Below are 14,571 nucleotides of genomic sequence, written 5' to 3' on the forward strand. Positions count from 1 at the left end.
GATATAAAAAAGACAAGTACAGAGAAGGTCGATGTTGAGAGTCCTGGTCCAGGCGGACATTAAATTCCTGGGAAAGGCCGGAGATCAAAAGGACCCTTATGTTAGAATCCTTTGAAGAAGAAAACAGAAAGGTCTCATGCTGACCAAAAAACCCATAGAAAAAGAGAAAACAAAGCTTGATTGGTGAATGCTTTTACATCTTTGCAACGTTAAAGTTAAGTTTGTTTTGTAAAAAATAAATGATTCGAAAAATATTTTCCTAAAAACGTTCGCTTGGATATTTTGAAAATAATTAGTCAATAGAAAATCTCTTCATTAGCGTTGTTTATTGGATGGTAAAAATATTTAACATTCATTTATCTTTGTCACGATATAAGTGATCGTGTTTATAAAAATATTTTTTAAATAATTTATTTTTCGCCAAACAAATTGAGCTAAATACTGACAAAAAAAAAAGGGCCTAAACAAAGTTCAATTTCACCCCGTGTCATGGACCGAGATCTTTAGAGATCCTTTTCAAGGTAAAAATTAAATGATCTTGCTAAAAGTATATCCAAAGCACTCATTAATCATATCTAATTAGAAGACGTTCATGCATAAACCCAAAGAGAGAGTACTTTGGGAAATGGCACATCATTGTTGGTTTAGTTATTTAGGGGGAAAAAAAAGCCCAAAAAGTATCGATGGCATTAAATTCCGCTGATGGGTATTAGTTAGGGGCTTCCATCCTTTGAAGAAGAAAGAGACAGGAACCCAAACCAACCACACCCAACCCCCCCAAATAAAAACACACAAAGCTTGATTGACAATATTTATTTTTTCGCGAAATAAACGAGGCCTAAGACAAAATTTGATTTCACCCAAGTCATGGACCCGAGATCTTTAGAGACCCTTTTTGGGGGAGAAAAAAAATAACGATATTGCTAATAAGTGTCTCCGAAGCACCTATTAATCATATCTAATAAGAAAACGTTTCATGCATAACCCCAAAGAGAGAGTACTTTGGAAATGGCACGTTTTTCTTGATTTGGGTATTTAGAAAAAAAAGAAAAAAAGCCCGAAAAGTGTCGATGGGCATTAAATTCCGCTGATGGGTATTAGTTAGGGGCCTTTATCATCACTAACGAGTCTTGTTCATGGCAGTTTGGGATTTAGGAGAGAGCGGCCATTACTAGGGCCATCACTGCATGGCGGTACGCCCAGGTCGGCTTTTTGCTCTTGCACCCGTCACCCCCACCCTCATTTAATTCCCTCACTTGCCACCAGTATGATGTGATCTGTTCGCACACCCACCACCTTAATTTTCCCAACAGCAAAGCAAAAGCACAAGAAGAAGAACAGACAAAAAGACTCGTTTGTTGTTGAACTCAAATTGTTCGCACCTCCCAAAATATCAGAACGACGCCGAGGTTTTAGTTGTTTGGCGACTAGCCTAGCGTCTCAGTCATTAATTCATCATTCACTGTATCTATTTCTTTTCGGCCTTTCCATGGGCTGGTTGAAGATATTTGTTCTCTTTCAATAAGACGTTCTCCGGTTTGAGCTCGGTGTTTTCGCCTGGACGTTATGGAGATAGAGGCAGCGAGCGGGAGTGGCGGAGGCGGCAGCGCGTACGAGGGCGAAGCATTGCCGAAGGGGACTTTTCTGGTTTGGGAGGATCTGAGTGTGGTCTTGCCGAACTTCGGCCATGGACACACCAAGAGGTTGCTGCAAGGCCTCAACGGCTATGCTGAACCGGGTCGGATCATGGCCATCATGGGCCCTTCAGGGTCGGGAAAATCCACCCTACTCGACTCTCTAGCAGGTTTGATCTCTCTCTCTCTCTCTCTGAATCTATCTATATTGCCAATAAGGTGGCACATACAAGTGTGCGCATAGAATATTGGATAGCGTCTTATTCAGTAAATTTTGACTTTTCAGGGAATTTTCCTTTGTTTCTGGAAATTGTTAGAACCCAAGAATCTTCATGTCTTAAGTGGTTTCAGTGCCTCCTCTGCTTTTAATCTTATTCACCAATTAGAGAGTTGCGACAATTTCTCTAGGCATGTGCAAATCGAGTATTTGTAGACTTTGTTCAACAAAGAGTCGTTATCGTTCCTTTTCCCCTTTGAATTCCAACCATATCCTGGTATTAAGAGGGTTATCTCTGTATGAACATCGAAAGCTATATCAAAACAAAAGCAAAAGAAAATCTAACATCAGCAATCCAATCTTCTGTTGAGTTATTTTATATAGTTCATGCGGCCTATTCAGGAAAACTTCCATGGCTTAAAATCATCCATTAACACCAACATAAGATCTACTTGGAATTGGTATATTAAGCAACTACTTCTATTTAGATCGGGTTCTATGGTTTTGAATTTTTTCGAAATATTGGGTAGCATTTACTTGCATGAAGCCTGCATAGATTCCCCAGATGTAAAGTAGCATTGATGTTACTGCAGGTAGATTATCCAGGAATGTGATCATGACTGGAAATGTTCTCCTGAACGGGAAGAAGAAGAGACTCGACTATGGTGTCGCGGTAAGTGCTAGTTGCTGCTCTCTCAATCTATGGATAAGTGCCCAATTTGAACATGGAGAAAGTCACGTTCCAAGTAACTGGGGTTGGCACGATTACAAGATAGATTCAGGTAGAACTCTTAATTGAAAAGGTATAGTTGCTGACTTGGAGATCTTAGAAATTGAGTTGATGAGAGAGAAACTTAAGTAGTCATACAACCATAGTCCTGACATGTTTTGACACCTGCAACAATAGACTAAATGTCACTAGATTATAGGAAACCAAATTGAATATAAACAGATCATATGATACCTTATTTTTGCAATCTTAAACCGTCTTCTTCTTCATCACCCATGTCCATATATCTTCATCACCCATGTCCATATATCCCAACTGTCAATTCATTCAAAAAAGTAAGTTCTCTGGTCAATAAAAATGATAGCTAAAACCCACCACGCGCATGGCGTAGTTGGTGAGAATCGAACCCTTTGGCGCCGGCAAACCACAGTCAGGGATTCGAATCTCTCCCAACTCGTTTCGTAGACTTAAGTGGGAGGCCCTTGTTGGTGGGCTGCGAGGCTAGCCTCCCTCCAGGTATAGTCGCTTTCGCCCCTCCCGAAGAGTGGCTGGTGAGTTGGTGGATCTTGAATTATAAAAAAAAAAAAAATGATAGCTAAAACTTGAGTACACTGTATGAGCAAGCAACATGGCAATATCTCTTCTGAGCGATTGAGCTTCTGTGTCATGTTCAGGCTTATGTGACTCAAGAGGATGTCTTACTGGGAACACTAACGGTTAGAGAAACCATAAAGTACTCAGCTCTATTGAGGCTTCCAACCACAATGAGCAGAGATGAAGTGGATTCTATTGTTGAAGGAACAATCATGGAAATGGGTCTCCAGGATTGTGCAGATAGAGTGATTGGCAACTGGCATTCGAGAGGGATAAGTGGTGGAGAGAAGAAGAGACTCAGCATTGCGCTTGAAATCCTCACCCGCCCTCATTTGATATTCCTTGATGAACCCACGAGCGGTCTGGACAGTGCTTCGGCTTTCTTTGTGGTCCTGACTCTGAGAAATATTGCTCGCGATGGAAGGACCGTCATCTCATCAATTCATCAACCGAGTAGCGAAGTCTTTGCTCTCTTTGATGATCTTTACCTGCTGTCCAGTGGTGAAACTGTCTATTTCGGAGAAGCAAAGATGGCTGTTGAGGTTTGAAAATAAAATAACACTGAAATTTCACTTTCTATTTTACATGGCTTTATACGAACTTCTGCATTGTTTGGCTTTCCTTTGATCTTGATGTCTCTGAAATTATCCTAAACCATCGAAAGAAATATGTTATTCTGAACAATTTTGCCCCCATTTTTGTATCAAATTGCAACTGAATATTTGAATTTCAGTTTTTCTCCGAGGCTGGCTTTCCATGTCCAAGAAAAAGGAGTCCTTCAGATCACTTCTTACGTTGCATAAATTCGGACTTTGACATCGTGACGGCCACACTGAAAGGATCTCAAAGAATTAGTGTAAGTATCATACGTGAACAGTGGTATAGTTGCAAAGCCCAATATGTTGGAAGTGCTTCAGAGTTACATACCTTTGATCTATGGATTCTCTGTCGCAGGATGTCCCAAAATCATCAGATCCTTTCATGAATCTGGCAACAGCAGAGATCAGGGCGCTGCTGGTTGAGAAGTACAGATGTTCAAAGTACGAAAAAAGAGTTGAAGCCAGAATCAGAGAGATAAAAACTACTGTAAGCTTCTCACACTTAGCATTGCATGAAAGTGGTGGATGTTCTTTTGAAGAACAAAGTCACTTGAAAAGTATGCCGACCCTGCTTTAGAGTAAATTGCACATTTTCACAAAATGACACTAGAGAAAAGAGTAGCACCACTGCACCAGAAAAAACAAGCTAAGCAGCCTTCTATTCATCCTCATGCAATAACTTACACCCCAGAAATGTAGCAGCCACCAAACACTTTTGGGACAAATTTCACTAGCTATCGTTGTCACTGAAAAAGTTATTCTGTATGATGATGAATTCCATTGGGGTGGGTGGGTAAGAGTAGAACTTGGGTAACATATACATACTTATGTACAAGTTGCACTTCGCAGAAAGGACTTGATGTTGAAAAGAAAAGTGGGAGCCAAGCGGCATGGTGGAAGCAACTTACAACTTTAACACAGAGATCACTGGTTAATATGTCCAGAGATGTAGGATATTACTGGCTAAGGATAATAATATACCTGATTGTATCAATTTGCGTTGGTACCATCTTTTATGATGTTGGCAACAGCTACACTGCAATCCTGGCTCGCGGAGCTTGCGGTGCATTTATATCTGGCTTCATGACATTTATGTCCATCGGTGGCTTCCCATCCTTCATCGAAGAAATGAAGGTAAGCATCAAAAGGTAGCAAAAGAAACAAAGAAAAGAAACTAAGCATCAGCGATATGCAGAGTTCTTAAAAGTTTCTTCTGACTCATGAACAGGTTTTCTATCGGGAAAGACTTAATGGGTACTACGGCGTGGCAGTGTACATCATCTCAAATTTCCTTTCTTCATTCCCTTTCCTGGTTGCCATTACGTTAACCACGGGGACTATCACCTACAACATGGTGAAATTTAGGCCGGGCTTTTCTCACTACGTGTTCTTCTGCCTCAACATCTATGCCTGCATATCTGTCATAGAGAGCCTCATGATGGTTGTTGCATCACTAGTTCCAAACTTCTTGATGGGAATCATTACGGGAGCTGGAATTATAGTAAGAGAATATGCAATCTTTCATGTTTTGATATGATAATTGCATCTTTACCAACAATTTGGGGTTGCTGCTGCAGGGAATACTGATGATGACCTCTGGATTCTTCAGACTTCTGCCAGACCTTCCAAAACCGTTTTGGCGGTACCCAATTTCGTATCTGAGTTATGGCTCATGGGCTATACAGGTAATTCTAGGTTAACATTATAAAAGAAGCAGCATAAATGGATATTAGACAGAAGGAAAACTTTTAAGACCAGAAGTGAGGTACTTGATCACTCAAAATAAGGTAGAACACAAAGTTGAGAGTAGGAGCTTAAGATTAGCCATCTTGATTATTACTAGGTTTCCAAAGCTAAAAAAAATGTTCATTGTTTTGGCCGAGATTTACAAAGGGCCCAGACACTAAATTATGTGGAAATACATTTCGGCATACGGGATCTGAGTTTCATTTTCCTTGTTTAACTAACAAAGAGGGCACGCCATGCCATGCCATTCAGTAGAAGAATTTCAGCAAAACTTCTCCATACCTCTGATAATATATCAAAGCAGAAGCAGAACCCCTTCCATTTACAAAATCTCCAAACGGTGTCCATATGCAAATATAAAGGCAAAACCTCGGTAACTTCATGCGACTCAACTCAAGAGGGACCATACAAGGAATGTGACTCCTATATAACGCCTAGTAGTTTACTGACCAACACCAATTCCATGTGTAAGATTTCAATAGGAAGATGTTGGTTCATAGATTTGTTGACCTCATAATGTAGATAGAACTACTTTTCTTTCTTCCCAGTGCTTAATTTTGGTACGGTTTTTGTGTAGGGTGCCTACAAGAACGACTTGGTTGGTCTTGAATTTGATCCCTTAATACCTGGCGAGCCGAAACTGAAAGGCGAAGTTATCATCACAACTATGTTTGGGGTTCCACTGGATCATTCCAAGTGGTGGGATTTGGCTGCTATCTTCGTTATTCTCCTATGTTACAGACTTCTCTTCTTCACCATCCTCAAGCTCATGGAGAGAGCTTCTCCTGTGTTTAACAAGATTTATGCCAAGAGAAGTCTACATCATCTTGATAAAAGGCCTTCCTTCAGGAAAGTACCCTCTTTATCTTCCAAGAGGCATCAGCCACTACATTCACTGTCTTCTCAGGAGGGCCTTAACTCTCCACTCAACTAAAAGCTCCAGGAAAGTTGGAATTCGCAATTATAGCAAGAAATTTATGGTCATGTAGCTTGTAACTTTTTCTTACAGCACACAGATGAGTATACAATTTTTCATTGGGCATTTGTAATATCTTCTGGCAACACGGAAAAAAAAAAAAATCATACAAGTTTCAAATATATAATAATCATACTATGCCAACCCTCCAACTCTTTCCTCATGCAAAAACTATTATGCTTGAAAAGGAGCAAAATAATTCTTTTAAGCAAAGATTTGCAATCGGTAGTCTTATAAAAGCCTGCTCTGATGGAAATCTAAGAGGACTCATCACCATTTGAGATGGCTCTTCAATCCAACAAGAACAATAACCAAGTCTTACCCCAGCAAGTGGGGTTGTTAATGTGCATCCCTCACGCTCCACATATGGACTTCTTGCAGGACTCTGTAACACAACAAGAACAATAACCAAGTCTTATTCCAGTAAGTACTGGGTTAATGTGCATCCACTTACAGTACTGTGCTATATTTTGCATCAAAACTTTGCTAAGCTCAGGGATTGTACCGTTGGAGCCGTTTCTTTTCGCGTGTTTGTCGAAGGTCTAGAGATCAATCGCATTTTCTGAATCCTCAATTCCCAGAAAAGAAAAATGCGAGATTCCTTTTCATTTCACATGACCAGGAAATTTAATAATTAGAAAAGATATTCATTATAGGCATGTTCCACTTTATCTTCATTTTTTTGTTCGACCTGTATCTCCACCATAAAATCACGGATGTCATTCATATAGGAGGCTTTCAGTGATATTCGAAAAAAAGACATTTCTGACATTGAAGAGGGTAGAAAAGGGAGAACTCAGGGTGTACTAGATCATAAAGCCAGCATTAAATACTAGATTCAGACTTGTCCTGCCATACTTAAAGGTGAAAACAAAAAAGGGCCCATGGTCTAGAATGCCAATGGAACATTGACGATTGAACTGTCTATTCATGGTAGGTCAAGAGCATTTGGTTATGGTCCTAATTTTTTAAAAAAATTTAGGAAAGGATGGTTGCTATTTGGCTTCACCTATTAACTACACCTCTAGACCATCTTTGACCATTGGATGGAGATTTCTTGACGTCTTCGGGCTCGGCATCAGCCTGGCAATATTTAACAGCAACCAAGTGAGAGACTTTGTTATTAAAACACTGCTTCCTGAAAATCCCTCTTAGGTCTCTTTGTTCTTTCAAGTTAAAGGTCCTGCACTTATCATTTTTCCAGTAACCAACATCCTGTCTTTAACATACCATGGAGATAGAAAGTTATGCACAGGATGGTGATTCTGACGGTTCAACTTCTGAAATGAGCTTGGAAGAAGGTAAAAATGAAGAAGCTATGTACTTGGCGTGGAATGATCTTTCGGTGATACTGCCGAATTCTGGAAACGGGCATGGGAGAAAGTTACTTAAAGGGCTCAGTGGGCATGCTGAGCCAGGCAGAATCATGGCCATTATGGGTCCATCAGGATCAGGGAAATCAACTCTTCTTGATTCACTTGCAGGTTCATTCTCACTCTCTCATACAGTTGTGTTCCCTCACTCGGCATGCCAAGCCAGGCAGAATCATGGCCATTATGGGGCCATCTGTTTTTCTTTTCCCTTCCCCCTATTTTTCTGTTGAGAAGTGATGAAGTTGGTGCAGTTGCTAAATTCATCATCTGTCATGTAGAGACTAAAAACTTTGTCCTTGGTCCAGAAGAACTTAAATAAAGCCCTTTCATTTGCTTCTCTAAGCAAGGCGCAACAATATTGTCAGTGTTGATACTGTTAGTGCTACAATGGTCAAACTGAAATCTCCAAATATATGAGAACATTTCTTAAAGATCAGCAAAAGATTGGACCCCAAGGAGCAAGAGAACTAGTCCATCCTTAACATCTAAAAAATATTTTTGTCATCATCAAGATTATCTCGCACAATAATGCAGATACTGCGTGAGAAGCAACAAACGCTGAATTCACAGGAATTAGACTATCCACATTTTATTTGTTTAAAATTGCAAGCTATCCAGGGTATCTATTAGCTGCTACAAATACTGAATCTGCCAAATCTGTTTTGATGCAGGAAGACTATCAGGAAACCTTGTCATGACCGGAAGTGTTATCCTTAATGGGAAGACGAGGAACTTAAACTGTGGTGGTCTTGTAAGTGATTTTGCATGATGTCACAGATTAGCCTTCATAATCATTCTAATGAAGTTAAAGTGGAACAATCTGCTAAGTCCTATAGTAGTTAGTCAATTAAGAAATCTTACCAGCATACTTGAACCGAATCCTGTTATGTCCTCCAGTTGACTTCCTGCTTTACCATTTTATGGCTATTGATGAAGATTAACGTGACCTTAAAAATAATAAATGGCTGTCTTTTCTCAAAGTTTCTATCAAAGATCTCATGAGGATAACTGAAAAAGAAACGTTCATCTTTACCATGTTGCCATTCTGTTGCAGTACAAGTGAGACTTGCATATTAGATTTTGTGATAGTCGATGCAGCTTGAAGCATTTATACATGTTCTCACTCATTTCAGTTGCTGCAAATTGCTTTCATGCTTCATTGCACCTCGAGGCCTCAAATTTCACGCTGCGCACAAACAGAACTTGAATTAGGACTATAAACTGTCAACAAACATCCAAAAGTACAAAACTTTAGGGGTTACCTTCTGATTCAGAGTCTCCTGCAATATCAGGCTTATGTAACCCAACATGACGCATTGTTGGGAACTCTCACAGTCAGAGAAACAATAAGGTACTCCGCCGACTTGAGGCTTCCATCAACGATGACCAAAGATGAAATTAGTGGCATCATTGAGAGCACCATTGAGGAAATGGGTCTTCAAGATTGTGCCGATCGGCTAATAGGAAACTGGCACTTAAGAGGTATAAGTGGAGGAGAGAGAAAGAGGCTCAGCATTGCACTAGAAATACTGAGAAGACCACACTTACTGTTTCTTGACGAACCCACCAGTGGCTTGGATAGTGCTTCAGCTTTCTTCGTAGTTCAGACACTAAGAAACATCGCTTGTGATGGCAGAACAATTCTCTCTGCAATCCACCAACCCAGTAGTGAAGTTTTTGCATTATTTGATGATCTATATCTTCTTTCTGGTGGTGAAACAGTCTATCTCGGAGGAGCAAAGCTGGCGGTAGAGGTAGAAATATGTCATGACTTTACATCTTCAACATTATTAAAAAAATTGCTTCCAATGAGATCATATATAGCTAGAGTTGCATCTATGCCTCTTCAAGAAGGCCGTCCAGAAAGAACTATGTAAAAAGACTGTAAATCTCATATCCTCTTGAACAAATTTGAAATGCTCCTCTACTTCAAGTTGTTTAACTCTGGTTGACAAAGTGAAGAACAAAACCCTGTCCAAAGAAGCTAAACACTAATATTCACCAGGAACATTGCAAAATTTTCTCAACAAACGTTTAAATTTTCAAATAATCTGAAGAGTGCCTCACGCATGAGATGTTTCTGTCCATGTGAAAACACAATTTCAAGTCATTCAGTACTCATGACTTCGTAATTGTTCATATTTGCCTTTTCATTTTTCTTCCACAGTTTTTTGCTGAAGCAGGGTTTCCCTGTCCAAATAACAGAAATCCTTCTGATCACTTCCTTCTTTGTATCAATTCTGACTTTGACACTGTTGCAACTTCCATGGGATCCTGCAGAAAACATGTACGTACGTAATCACAGTTTCACATTTCTTCACCTGTATTAGCTTCTGAACACAGTACCAGGATTGTTGTAAGTCACTTTGATAATGAGGCAGAATGAATGCATAAGATAGACTCACATGTGAAAAGGACAAGCTCAAGTTTGTAGACTGGAAATGCTAATTGTCGTGTCATTCAACAGAAGCTGGAATTTCAGACTTTAAAGGCTGCCTCATTGTGTAGTGATAATTAAGCAGCTCTTTCAAGAAACTTTACAAGCACAGATTGCAACGCACTTTAACTTTTTTTTGTGTTTACTTCTTCATTGACATTATCGTTCTTAAAAAAGATTTCTAACTTTTCAACCAAGGAAACCCAGAATGTGCTGGATCCAGCTACAATAATGACGACAGCAGAAATTAAAGCATTGCTCATACAGACCTACAGGGGATCGAAGTATGCATCAAAAGCAAGAGCTAGGATTCAGGAGATCGCACACATTGTAAGGGACTTGAATTGTTTTACACGTACCATAACATGTTCAACGCTTTCTATTTCTATCAATTTAGGTCACCAATATCACCAGCCACAATCATTAGGAAAATGATATAATCCTAAATAAAAGCAGCATATCCTGCTACTTTTCTGATCACAATATTTTTGCCAGAGTAATAGGGACATTCAACACCTTTGGATAATAATTATCAGACTTAAATATGAAATAAGGAGGCCTTGCTGCAATTTTTATTCAATCAAGTATAGATTGACATACATGGTACACTAACTGAATGAAGCTAGCATTTAGCTTGCATACAAAGAATACCTACATTACCCTCACAACTTAAGTCACGCAACCTGAGTACTATTACATTGGACAGATAGAACATCAAAACTAAGTTGGCCTAAACCTGCAGGAAGGGCTTACGAATAGGAGAAGTGAAGGGAGCCCGGCAAAATGGTGGAAGCAGCTTTCCACATTGACAAGGAGATCATTTAAGAACATGTTAAGAGATCTCGGGTATTACTGGATAAGGATAGTGACCTATATAGCACTTTCAATTTGTGTTGGCACCATTTTCTTTGACATTGGAACAGGCTACACATCAATCTGGGCGAGGGGTTCGTGTGGTGCATATATCGCAGGGTATATGACTTTCATGTCAATTGGAGGCTTCCCATCATTTCTTGAGGAAATGAAGGTAGCCAATTATTTTCATAGCCAAACAAGATTGTGACCCTTGCTACAAAAATGGAAGATAGTTTAAGCCATAATAATTCATTTTTCTTCTCCTGAAATAGGTGTTCTACCATGAAAGACTCAATCGGCATTATGGCATAGCCGTCTACATTCTAGCAAACTTCCTCTCATCATTTCCATTTGTTGTAATGATGTCATTTGCTAGCGGGACTATTATATACTACATGGTGAAATTTCGGTCAGAATTCTCCCATTGTTTGTATGTCTGCCTTGATCTTTTCAGCTCCATAGCTGTTGTAGAGAGCTGCATGATGATTATAGCTTCACTTGTTCCCAACTTTTTAATGGGAACCATTTTAGGAGCAGGATATATGGTAAGGATAAGTTTCTAGTTTCTCTCCATCAGATTCTCATCTAGGTTCTGCTTTTAAACAATCCGAAAGTTATTTCCATTCTTTTCTAATTTCCTCGTACAGGGAATAGTGATGATGACATCAGGGTACTTCCGATCACTTCCTGACCTTCCTAGAGCAATCTGGCGTTATCCATTATCATACATCAACTATGGTGCATGGGCATTGCAGGTGGGTTTCCTCACTCCCTAGTTCTAACTTACCCAAAAAGAGAAAAGTCTGAGAAGACCTGAATTTTCCGAGCAGTTATCACTTACAAGTAGTTACTTTAGACACAAGTATAGAAAGACCTTTCTGCCACTTGCCAAGCCAGAAAAAAAAACAACACATTCACTGAAAAGCATAATACTTCATAAGTCAAATATTACAAACCAGCTAAAAAGACCCAGAATAATTCTCTCTACATGAGCTCAAGCATCGTGTTGTATAAGTTCAAGAGCAAAAGAACAGTGCGGTAGCATGAAGAGGGCCAAGCCATGCACGAAGCATTCGCATTAGGTTCAAAATGCATGGAAAATAAACAGATAAAATAATTGGTCCATCCCCCATGATACAGATCAAACCTAAGAAGCCAAGCAAGCAAGATAAGTGTATCAGATTTAGACGAATGAAATTTGAATTAGCAAACAGTTCAAAAAGATCAAAAGAACATACGGATTGAGGCAACTCTAACTAAAAATGACAGGAAGAAAGGTCGAAACCCCTTCAAATTGGATATTTGACCATCATTCTACATACAAGTTAGCAAGTTGACAACTAAATAGATCATGTTATCCTAGCCTCTTTAACATAATTTATGCAATTACACAGGTTACACATACCTCTGTCAGTTACTAATGTCGGACCACTATTTCACTTTGGTAATAGTGAACACATCGCTTTAGATCTCACAACTTTCGATTTGCAATGTAGGGAGCATACAAGAATGACTTGATTGGACTTGAGTTTGATTCACCAGTCCCCGATGGGCCAAAACTGAAAGGCGAACTTGTGCTCACAAATATACTTGGCATCAAACTCAATTACTCAAAATGGTGGGATTTAGCTGCACTTCTAACCATTCTCATATGTTATAGACTTTTCTTTTTTGCCATTCTTAAGTTCAAAGAGAGAGCTTCTCCAATTGTACGGACACTTCATGCCAAGAGAACTCTACAAAAACTCAGCAAGAGGCCTTCATTCCAGAAGATTCCATCGATTCCTTCCAAGAGGCACCAGAGGCTCCATTCTCTGTCTTCCCAGGAAGGTCTTGACTCACCAATCCCTTAAAGAAGCCAGAAAGTTACAAGTCTCTCTGCTCAAATGACCAGTGGCTGACTATTAGAGAATGCTCCAAGAGCTCTTTATGCTTGAAGCATCCCAGCACAGCACATATTATGTATTAGACATCTATGGATGTATGTTGTGCACGCGTGCCTGCCGCACGTAGAGAGAGAGAGATAAATACCAAGTTTTTTTTTGGCAAATATAGCTAATACCATGCTGCGTAGAGAATGATGAGACAATCAGGGGTTTGGCTTTTCATTTAACTCAATGATACCTCTCAAAATAGCCATTTTTCTTTAAAACAATCCATTATAATAAAAACTGAGCCATGTTCCAAACTTCAGGAATATTGGACATCTCACAGACATCAATAATTCACTGCAAACTTCAGTTAGTGCTTATGTAAAGTTGGCAAGTTGCCACAAAAATAAGTCATTTAAAAGGTATAAAGCACTAAACAATACTGATGTAGAATGTCTTACCGAAATAAACCGTGGGCTCAAAGCCATGAGATAAATTGTTAAGCACCTTCTTTTGGATGTCTAATGGTCAAATGGTTGGTATTGCTACAACAAGCAGTCCAGACTTTCAAGGCACTTGACCATGGAATGTCCAACTTCCTCCCTAGCAGAAAGGAACTTTTGAGGTGCATTGGCACACATGTAGAGCAAAATAAGCCTCGCACTATCACCAGCATGGTTTCATTCTTTTCTTTATTTTATTTTTCCTAACCTTCCCTTTCTTCAAATAATTGAATGAAAAGGATGAATATTCCGCCAATAGGAAAACTTACTGCATTAGCATTGAAGCACAAAGTGAGCACATACCTCAAATGTACACTCAAGTTGTAGTATGAATCTCTCACAGCGAAATGCTCTCAAACTCCTGCCTTAATTTTAGTAACCTTCAGTACCCAAAATAAATGTCATACAAACGACTGTCAAGGATCATCATATCTCATGCACCTAAAAAAATTCCCACAAACCCAAAGAGCCACCTGCTAACTTATAATGGAGACTTGATTATCAAAAGAGCGAAGCTGAAGAACTGCAGGTGCCGATGGGAGATGAATTTAGCTAAGCTCATGAGAAAAAGTGAGGGAAAAATCACATAATATGTTCCAACAAATATCATATTGAATGGTAACACAATTTTGAAGGTTTTAAAAGCAAGGTTATCTAAAGCATAATAATAGCGCACACCATTATAAATGCAAGTTCAGAAGGGAACAAGAATAGAGAGGATATCTAAGAGAAACTCAGATGACAAAATTTCTCCACTTCCCAATAATCTCATTCAAAACAATTTCCAAGTTATGAAGGAGGCAACATGAATTTGGAAAATTCAATAACCTAAATAAATGCAATTCAAAACCAGAAGGAGGAAAAAAAAAAACAAAGGCATCCGGAGCTAAATTACGCGATGAATCGAACTGCATGTTCAATAAAGGAAATAGGGACCATCAACTTCTACTTATTTATATTTTCAGCCTTGGGGGGCACTTAACTTCCAGTTTTTATTCAACTATTTTCATTTCCTTTGGTCAAGGGAAGACTCCAA

General features: G+C 39.3%; 2 protein-coding genes across 6 annotated transcripts; both read left to right on the top strand.

Annotated features, from left to right (window-relative positions):
* The first annotated feature begins 1,306 nt into the window (after window positions 1–1,306).
* On the top strand, window positions 1,307–6,659 carry LOC115735338 (ABC transporter G family member 15-like). Of its 2 annotated transcripts, none has more exons than XR_004014763.2 (9): window positions 1,307–1,804; window positions 2,445–2,524; window positions 3,256–3,717; window positions 3,909–4,031; window positions 4,130–4,261; window positions 4,624–4,908; window positions 5,003–5,275; window positions 5,352–5,539; window positions 6,098–6,233. XR_004014763.2 is itself a non-coding variant. In XM_030666545.2 (9 exons), the coding sequence occupies exons 1-9, from the start codon at window positions 1,567–1,569 to the stop codon at window positions 6,452–6,454; spliced, it is 2,058 nt and encodes a 685-aa protein (XP_030522405.1). In that variant the 5' UTR covers window positions 1,308–1,566; the 3' UTR covers window positions 6,455–6,659. The 2 variants fall into 2 exon arrangements, 1 of the variants encoding a protein (XP_030522405.1); XM_030666545.2 differs by having other exon boundaries at window positions 1,308–1,804; window positions 5,352–5,459; window positions 6,098–6,659.
* Window positions 6,660–7,789: 1,130 nt separating this feature from the next.
* LOC115735336 (ABC transporter G family member 15-like) lies at window positions 7,790–13,358 on the top strand. 4 transcript variants are annotated; one of them, XM_030666543.2, is made up of 10 exons: window positions 7,790–7,980; window positions 8,541–8,620; window positions 9,162–9,623; window positions 10,037–10,156; window positions 10,484–10,636; window positions 11,049–11,202; window positions 11,278–11,333; window positions 11,434–11,706; window positions 11,809–11,916; window positions 12,658–13,358. In XM_030666543.2, exons 1-10 carry the CDS (start codon window positions 7,815–7,817, stop codon window positions 13,012–13,014), a joined length of 1,929 nt encoding a protein of 642 aa, XP_030522403.2. In that variant the 5' UTR covers window positions 7,790–7,814; the 3' UTR covers window positions 13,015–13,358. The 4 variants fall into 4 exon arrangements, with proteins under 4 accessions (XP_030522403.2, XP_030522402.2, XP_048140394.1 ...); XM_030666542.2 differs by having other exon boundaries at window positions 11,049–11,333; XM_048284437.1 differs by having other exon boundaries at window positions 10,514–10,636; window positions 11,049–11,333.
* The last annotated feature ends 1,213 nt before the right edge of the window (window positions 13,359–14,571 follow it).

Source organism: Rhodamnia argentea, chromosome 8 (genome assembly GCF_020921035.1).
Source record: "Rhodamnia argentea isolate NSW1041297 chromosome 8, ASM2092103v1, whole genome shotgun sequence".
Lineage (NCBI taxonomy): Eukaryota > Viridiplantae > Streptophyta > Magnoliopsida > Myrtales > Myrtaceae > Rhodamnia > Rhodamnia argentea.